At 35.3% G+C, this 9470-nt stretch overlaps 1 protein-coding gene across 4 annotated transcripts; it reads left to right on the plus strand.

Annotated features, from left to right (window-relative positions):
- Positions 1–467: 467 nt before the first annotated feature.
- On the plus strand, positions 468–9231 carry LOC105222578 (uncharacterized). 4 transcript variants are annotated; one of them, XM_049450172.1, is made up of 3 exons: positions 3030–3476; positions 3569–3648; positions 3758–9231. In XM_049450172.1, the coding sequence occupies exon 3, from the start codon at positions 6557–6559 to the stop codon at positions 7487–7489; it is 933 nt and encodes a 310-aa protein (XP_049306129.1). In that variant the 5' UTR covers positions 3030–3476; positions 3569–3648; positions 3758–6556; the 3' UTR covers positions 7490–9231. The 4 variants fall into 4 exon arrangements, 3 of the variants coding, with proteins under 3 accessions (XP_049306127.1, XP_049306129.1, XP_049306128.1); XR_852438.3 differs by lacking the exons at positions 3030–3476; positions 3569–3648 and adding an exon at positions 468–3023 and having other exon boundaries at positions 3758–4030; XM_049450170.1 differs by lacking the exons at positions 3030–3476; positions 3569–3648 and adding an exon at positions 2741–3023.
- Positions 9232–9470: the final 239 nt, after the last annotated feature.

Below are 9470 nucleotides of genomic sequence, written 5' to 3' on the forward strand. Positions count from 1 at the left end.
AATATACGAAATATTTTCAAAACATCTACAAGTCTAGTTTTCACTAAGACGTTTTGATTTATTATATACATCTTTTAAATGAGCTCCGACTCAAAGGAATCTAAAACAACACAGTTGCTAAAAGTTCCAAAAATGATTTCAGACGAAAAAAGTCCGTGTACACCGGCAGAAGCTACACGCTCAAAGCAAGGTGCTACAAAACTGAAGAGGGGTAAAGGCATTTCTTATACAAAACTCATTGCTGAGAGTGACAGTTTGATACGATACTGCACTCGATTTTCATCTTCACCGATTCAAGACAATTCTGAATCGGTCTTAGAAATCAAAAAAAAAAAAACAATTTAGACAATTTTCGGACGCGTCTCCAAGCGGCATATGACGCAATCGCAGAATCTGACGACTCAGATCTACCAGAAAATTTTAAATCCTCTGCTTACTCCAAGTATGAACACTGCCTAGACCAGTTCGAAGACATAAATGCAATGATTTATGATCAACTAAGGCTATTAAGAGCAACTGCACCTACTCCACAAACGAGAGTAGAGCTGCCACAAAGACAAGCCCAAGAGGCAAGTTTAGGCATTCACCTTAAAGTGACAGTATGCGACACAGATATATTTCATAGTGGTTATGAACAGTGGCCGTCCTTCCTGGACATGTTTACAGCTGTGTACATAAACCATCCTATATTGTATATAGCCATGATGTATATGAGTATTGTGGGATTATCTGTTCCTTGTGAGCGCCTTTCTTCAACTGCCGGAAACATCGCAAGTGATGAGCGGAACCGCTTCGATCCCAATAGACTTGACGGACTGTTGTTTTTAAAAAGTTTAAATATTAAGCATTGGGAACTTTAAGCTAAACTATCTATTTGCTTTGTAACCTAAAACTTGTCAACTTTGAAAATAAATGTCTGGTTCTATTGGATCTGATACTTTGATATGGTAATAAAAATAATTGTTATTATCGAAGTCCCTGACTTAACTAATTAAAGATCGTTAATTATAACATTCGTCTTATTATTAATAAAATTGATTAATACTTATATTGTATTAGAAAATGGGGAAAAAGATAGATATTTTGGAAATCGATATTTTAGATCTCGATTTTTTTGTGGATCGATTCATCAGGTCACGATTCGAATCGATTTAAAAATCGATCTTTTTCGGAATGCATCGCCATCCCTGGCGTGTAGCTCCTGCAGATGTATTTTTATTTTTTTTTCGTTATTAACCATTGTATTATAACGGGTGATTTTTTTGAGGTTAGGATTTTCATGCATTAGTATTTGACAGATCACGTGGGATTTCAGACATGGTGTCAAAGAGAAAGATGCTCAGTATGCTTTGACATTTCATCATGAATAGACTTACTAACGAGCAACGCTTGCAAATCATTGAATTTTATTACCAAAATCAGTGTTCGGTTCGAAATGTGTTTCGCGCTTTACGTCCGATTTATGGTCTACATAATCGACCAAGTGAGCAAACAATTAATGCGATTGTGACCAAGTTTCGCACTCAGTTTACTTTATTGGACATTAAACCAACCACACGAATGCGTACAGTGCGTACAGAAGAGAATATTGCGTCTGTTTCTGAGAGTGTGGCTGAAGACCGTGAAATGTCGATTCGTCGCCGTTCGCAGCAATTGGGTTTGTGTTATTCGACCACATGGAAGATTTTACGCAAAGATCTTGGTGTAAAACCGTATAAAATACAGCTCGTGCAAGAACTGAAGCCGAACGATCTGCCACAACGTCGAATTTTCAGTGAATGGGCCCTAGAAAAGTTGGCAGAAAATCCGCTTTTTTATCGACAAATTTTGTTCAGCGATGAGGCTCATTTCTGGTTGAATGGCTACGTAAATAAGCAAAATTGCCGCATTTGGGGTGAAGAGCAACCAGAAGCCGTTCAAGAACTGCCCATGCATCCCGAAAAATGCACTGTTTGGTGTGGTTTGTACGCTGGTGGAATCATTGGACCGTATTTTTTCAAAGATGCTGTTGGACGCAACGTTACGGTGAATGGCGATCGCTATCGTTCGATGCTAACAAACTTTTTGTTGCCAAAAATGGAAGAACTGAACTTGGTTGACATGTGGTTTCAACAAGATGGCGCTACATGCCACACAGCTCGCGATTCTATGGCCATTTTGAGGGAAAACTTCGGACAACAATTCATCTCAAGAAATGGACCCGTAAGTTGGCCACCAAGATCATGCGATTTAACGCCTTTAGACTATTTTTTGTGGGGCTACGTCAAGTCTAAAGTCTACAGAAATAAGCCAGCAACTATTCCAGCTTTGGAAGACAACATTTCCGAAGAAATTCGGGCTATTCCGGCCGAAATGCTCGAAAAAGTTGCCCAAAATTGGACTTTCCGAATGGACCACCTAAGACGCAGCCGCGGTCAACATTTAAATGAAATTATCTTCAAAAAGTAAATGTCATGAACCAATCTAACGTTTCAAATAAAGAACCGATGAGATTTTGCAAATTTTATGCGTTTTTTTTAAAAAAAAGTTATCAAGCTCTTAAAAAATCACCCTTTACTATATGTTAAAGTTGTTGTGATTGTAAATTTAATTTCTTTTCTTTATGTATATTTTTAAAGTGCTTATGTTCGTATTTAGGTCACCCTAATACTTAGACATGTATCTTTGTATGTATGTATGTGCGTATGAAAGTATGTATGTCGAGAATGCATTTTTAGATAATGCATGCTTGGTTGGTATTGTAATAACAGTTCATTTCTATTGTTCGACTGATAGTGCATGCCAAAACGAGTTCTATTGGTTTACATAGTTCATCTTTGTTTAGGATGTATATTAACAGATAAGATGTATGCGAGTGTGTGTGTGTGACCCGGAGCGAGGCTATGTCGTTAACTAGCGCTTTCAAAGCTCCATAATTTTACCGCTGCTCACAGTAAAAATAAGTACATATGTACATAAAGTTCTATTAGAGTGCGTTGGTTTACCGGTCCTACGTCTAAAACGGAGTGATATTTAATACGAAGGTGCATTTTAATATTTTATAGTTCATTTCTCGCTTTAAAAATCGTTATCATATAAAGTAAAGTCAGCTGTATGTTCGGATATCATGATATTAATTATATAGGGCTATGTCAAGGTTTCGCTCAAATTTATCTATTTTAGGCATAAAGTTAACCTGTTATAAGTAAAATACGCTCTTTTATTTTCATTGAGGTAACTCAAATATTTGCCGATATATGCGGGATAAAGTCATCTGGAAGGTCGAAAATCTTTATACAATATGTGGTATATGACTAAGGGCCCGATTCAGTCTATTTTTGATATACAGGCATACCATTCTCAGATTATCTCTGAATTTCGATTGTACACTCACCGATATTTTCGGTCAGAAGTCAACAATAGATACTGGAGTCTACGTTTCCGATATTTAGGGCTTGAACAGTTTTAGTTGGATATGAGGAATTTTTGGTCATAAGGTGACATACTAAAAGAGAGTTTTAGTTTTAATTTATATCTCGTTATATAGTACTAATTTCTTCGTGTTTGTATAATGGTATTTAATGAATAGCGATTCCGCTCATTTTCGCAATGTGACATAGAAATATGAGAAGAATGCAATGTACTAAATTTAGACGAACCATCTCGGAGGTAACAATTAATGTCTCTTGTGTTGATTCGAACTCGTAATTTATTTTGTACTAAGGAACCCGAATACCTTCATCAATATACTCTATCTCAATTTTATCTCAAATTGCAGCTTACCCAGACGGACAGACACACGGATAGACAGGCAGACAGTCACCCGGATCTTATACCCTGTTGCAGCAGGATGCAAGAGTATAAAAATTCGACCCGCAGTACAGGTTTTGCACGTATAAGCACATATCCCTAAACTCCAATAATGAAAGTGATTACATAGTATTATAAGTTGTTAAATGTGTAATGAGCCATTAATATTATTACACAATAATAAATCTAAGGGGTACATGACAAATAATGCAATAAATAAAGAAACCGTAACATAACTGAATTTCGCATTTTATTTGATAAGGGGGTGCTTAACATACACACATACTTATGCATTTGCACGTGCTAGACCCACCCTTTTTATTAGCGAACCGGAAATACACGAAAATAACACGCTGTTTTTGTTTTTTTGAGGTTAATGTTGTTGAATGTAATCATAATGTAAAGAAATTTTTATAAAAATTAAAGTTCTTATAAAAACCATAAAACTAACGATCAACAGCTTTGTAAGTCTAACAGTTGTTTGTAACTCTTAAAAGTAATCGGAACAGATAAAGAGTTATAAATATTTTTGTATAAATAATCAGGATGGCGAGACGAATTAAACTCCGAGCGACTGTAGGTCTGTGCAAGCGATAACTGGAGTAAGCTTTGATATATATCTTGAAGAAATTTGGGGCATGTATTGCTTGGCACTATAAGAGGGTTGGTATTGGACAATTGAAACGCCCACAAAATACTGTAAAGCCTAAATTTGAAAAGTTTTTTTTTAATTTAATGTGAAGTTCATGAAATTTATTTTAAAATACAATCGGTTTAATGTCTTATTTAACATCTTACAAGCCATTTAAGTTGAATTTTCTGGAACTACACCTATTGAGAACTAGTTCTCATATAAGTAACAGTGCTGTCGATAACTGCTGAAAGTACGATATTTCAGTAAATAAATATGACAAAAGCATTAAACTTCACATTTTAAATGAAATTTATGTTTAAGGTAGACACCAAATATATATAAACATATGTTCTTTCCGTAATTTGGTCGAATAGTTACTTAGAGTATTCCATCAAACTCATAAATGCCTCATAAAATTCATAAACTCGTAAAATTCTGTGCCTTATAAATGAGCTGTCAAAATTTGTATGAAAAAGAGTTTACGCGTTTCGTATAAAACTATGAGGCAAAATCGACGGGTATTTGCTTCATAAACTGATATTTTACCTATTACGCGGCTTTTATACGAATGAAAAAAAAGGAGCGTTCCAAAAAACTAAAGCGTCAATTTTTGAACTTATACCCTAACTATTTAATTCTCCCACAACATTGTTATACTCCCGCATTATGTTGGTACAGAGTATAATAACTTTGTTCACCTATTGGTTGATTTAACTGCTCGGATTAGGCAAGTTGAAGTTTAAAAATCTTTTAAAATTGGATGTATTGGCTTCGCATTTTTATTACTTGTATGTACAAACCTCAAAAACTATTAACTATCAACATCATTTGCTCGTGACAAATTTTTTTCGCCACCTCCTTCAATAATATGAAAATAGGCGAAATTGGATGATAACTTCTGCGCCTTCCCTTACAACGGTTTGGATGTTAAATATACGAAAAATAAAGATTTACCATCAGAAGGTCAAAAAATTGGACATTGATAGTGGCACCTCCCATCTTTTGTGAAATATTACTTTACCAATTTCACGTTTTTTTCAATTTCTAAAGCAATATCGTGAAATTGGTCGAAGTGGACTACAATCACGTTTACTTTCTATATATTCCAATATCCAATTCAAAGTTTTTTTTTCATTTTAGAGCATATAAATCGAAAAATATTGACCTTATCGAAAAAAGTTATCTTTATATTAAGTCTGTGTGTCAAAAAAAAATATTAAAAAATAAAATGGGTCAAGATTACAGATTTTTGAATTTAGAATTGAGTACATATCCTTGTACTCGTATCAATCAAAGTAAGTAGGAAAATCTTCTTATATATATATATGTATATATATATATATAAAATTAAGTGGCAAAACTTCCTGTTCGCATACTCCTCCTAGACGGCTTGCCCGATTTCAATGAAATTTTCAGGTGTGATTGGGGTCTGTTTGGAGGGTGCACATAAGAAATTTAATGTGTGTATCATTGCACGTTTTGCAAAAAATACATCCGCCTATACAAATTCTCATGAAATAATGTTTTGCCGCAAGATTGGCAGTCCTGTCAAATGCCTTTTACTAATAAAAAGAAACAACTGGCGGATGTTTACAATTAATAAAAAAAAAAACATTGACATCGCATGTTGATCGTTTTTTCTATGGATGACTGCCAAGCTAACAAGACATACAGAACGTAAGTGTTCCGAATGCACTGAGTGTATCAAAGAAAATGTTTCAACATTATGTGTATTTTTCTCAGATTTCAACGTGATTAACATTCTGCGTACTACGCAAAGCAAGTGAGTATTGTTGTTGTTTCGTATGTGATGCCATGCGGTTCGATTGTCGCTTGAAAATGCGCGGTGTGTGTAAAAAAAAGTGTTTCAACATTGTGTGTTTTTTCAAGATTTAATTCCATCGATTTGCTACATTTATTCGAACCGATTTTGTGTTTTTCTGCTGACCGTGCAACACACACAAAGCAAGTGAGTATTGTTATTGTTTCGTAAGTGCTTCTATGCGGTTTGCAAATATACTGTTTGTGGGTCTTATTGCATATGCGTGTGGGTAAAATATATAGTTTAAGATGTAGTTTTAGGTTAATTTTTCCATTTTTATTTATGTACTTCAAATATGTATACTCTAGAAAATGCCTCGACTACGCCAACGTAATACGGTTGGCAGGCATACGAGTGATTCACGTCGAATGTCAATATCAAGAAGAAATCAAAGCGAAGAGCAACGCGCTGAAGTGAATGCCCGAGGTAGAGCGGTGTACAGAGAGCGGCGGGCACAGATTAGAGCCGAATTCGCCGACAAACAACGGCCAAATTACCGTCAAGGCCGAGTTCCGCTCCGCCTTCGCGATCAAATGGAACATGTTGGCTTTCACTACGATCCTGACTGCGACTACAGCCTGCAAGGTGCCATTGGAGCAATGGGTATTATTTGTACGCATTGCAATGCAGCGAAGTTTCGAGGAGAAACAGCTGGCATGTGCTGCTCCAGTGGCAAAGTGAAACAGCCTGAATTGGAACCGCCACCAGAACCTTTACATTCCTTGCTCACTGGAGAATCGCCGACGTCTAAGCATTTCTTGCAGATCATACAAGCATACAATTCATGCTTTCAAATGACATCTTTTGGTGTCACAAAGATCATTAGAGATCCATTTATGCCGATGTTCAAGGTGATTACTTTGCATGGAATTTCCAGTGAAACATTTGACATTTTTATTCTACAGATTCAGGGACAAATATACCATCGAGCAGGCTCGCTCATACCATTTGCCAATGGTAACTATCAATTTTTGCAAATATATTTCATCGGTAATGAAACTGACCAACTAAATCAACGATGTAAAATTGCGACCGGCACAAGGCGAGAAATCGTACTAAATTTTCAAAGATTTCTTCATGAACATAATGAATTGATTCGATTGTTCAAAATCGCATTGGACCGCATGCCGTCTGATAACCATCGAATCGTCATCAGAGCAGACAAAATGCCGATGAGGCAGCATGTCAGACGATTCAACACACCAACAATCGATGAGGTGGCAATCGTCATTGTTGGCGAATAGTTTGAATCGCGAAATATTTAGGCTGTTCACGATAAGGTGGTTATCGGGTTATGTGGTTATGTGATTAAGTAAACAACAACAAAATGCGTTATGACAAAATAACCAAAGTTGACCAACCTAGGCCCTTGTTTACAGATTATGTGGTTGTTTGCTTATTTCCAGTGTTAGAAAGTCGTTGGAATTTTACTAAATGGCAGCACAAAAAATAAATAAAACTAAGCGAATGGCATTTCCATTTAGATTTTCTTATTGGAAAATCTGCTATTAACAGCTGTTTTTTGTTTACAATCAGCAAATTATGCAAGATGTCTGCAAATTTTATACAAAGCATATTTTGAACCCTTAAAATTCGGATTATTTAATAAGCACATACCTTCAATAAAGCCCATTTCCTGAATAGCAGAACTTATTTTAAATTCGATTATTTTGGTTTTTAAACTTTGTTTAGGCATTTTATAAGTTGGAATTTCATTGAACTAAAATTGTAAACAATGAACAGCTGTTTGTGTAAAAATAAGCAAATAACCATACAACATAGGGTGCTCACGGAGCATAGACGTTATTTTTAAACTAATAATCACATAACCCGATAACCACCTTACCGTGAACAGCCTAATTGTACTGCACCGTAGAAACGAACAACTTCAGCGTGTTTCCGAGCTACACCGTAGTTATGATCATACTTCTACGAAATCTGAAGCCACAGACTTTGTGTAATGCCACAAGACTTTCAGTCAAAAAATTGTGGCCAAATTTGATTGAAGCAACAATACTAAATGGCAAGGCAGCAGGTGAAGTTGTACTCTTACCACGCATTCCCATAATTCCAACGGACATGCCGTTTGAATTTAAGCGCTTGCAGTTCCCAGTACGTCTTGCCTTTGCGATGACCATCTACAAATCGCAAGGGCAAACGTTTCAAGTGTGCAGCGTCAATTTGGAAGAATCGTGCTTCTCCCACGGTCAATTGTTCGTCGCATGCTAGAGGATGGGAACACCAAGGTGCTTATTTATTTACGCGCCAGGTGGAAAAACCAAAAATGTTATATACCAATATGTTTTATAAGTAAGTAACAGTTTTACAACAAGAAATAAAACACTAAGTAAAACCCCTTAAGAGTTTTAATCGATTTAGGTGTAGCGAAGCGCATAGGGTAACAGCTAGTATAGTATAAGTTTAATTTTATATTATTTATTGGTTTATTCAAATAACGTTCAACTTTATTTTTTTCAGCTTTAAGTCGACTATACTATGCTGTTAAATGTTATACTCATGATACTAAAAATGCATCAGAGAACAGAACTGTTACGTAGGTGCCCATTGCAGCTTACCTCCTCTCCTTCTTAATGAGGGACGTGCTCGGTCCTGGAGATAATATTAGTTGATCTCCAATGTTAATAAAAGAATAGCAGCTCAATGTCATTAAGAAAACAGAATATAGAGCGATAAAATAACGGTGTAGTATCGTAGTAGTTGTTTGCTTCATGCCGAATGATCTCTTAGTGGAATACTTGTTCAAATAATTATGAAATATATGTAGATTCATTCTAGAGTAAGCGGTAGATGTTTCATACAATTCATCTTAATTTTTAGATTAAATATTGCCTATTACATTTTTATAATATTTCCTTAAAATTACTCGTATAATTCAAAAATGTTTAACAATATTCATTAGTTTAAGCACAAAATGTTGACAGAATAAAAGAAATTTTGTGAAATACTCGGTTTACAATCAGTTGTAATTTTTTACGATAAATTCAGACTGGTATTTAGCAATTATTTAGTTAATGTAGAATGTTTTTAATAACCTTTGCGTCATATATTTACATGAAACATTATTTTGTGTTCTTAATTCAGGCAAAAAATGCGACCTATTTCAAATTGTCTTTATGAACCACCCTCCCTTTAATAAGAACTGTTGTTCCTAAATCTTTATCTATTATATGTTTTTCATAAAGAGGGGTTAATTTATTACCAAGT

Source organism: Bactrocera dorsalis, chromosome 2, assembly GCF_023373825.1.
Source record: "Bactrocera dorsalis isolate Fly_Bdor chromosome 2, ASM2337382v1, whole genome shotgun sequence".
Taxonomy (NCBI): domain Eukaryota; kingdom Metazoa; phylum Arthropoda; class Insecta; order Diptera; family Tephritidae; genus Bactrocera; species Bactrocera dorsalis.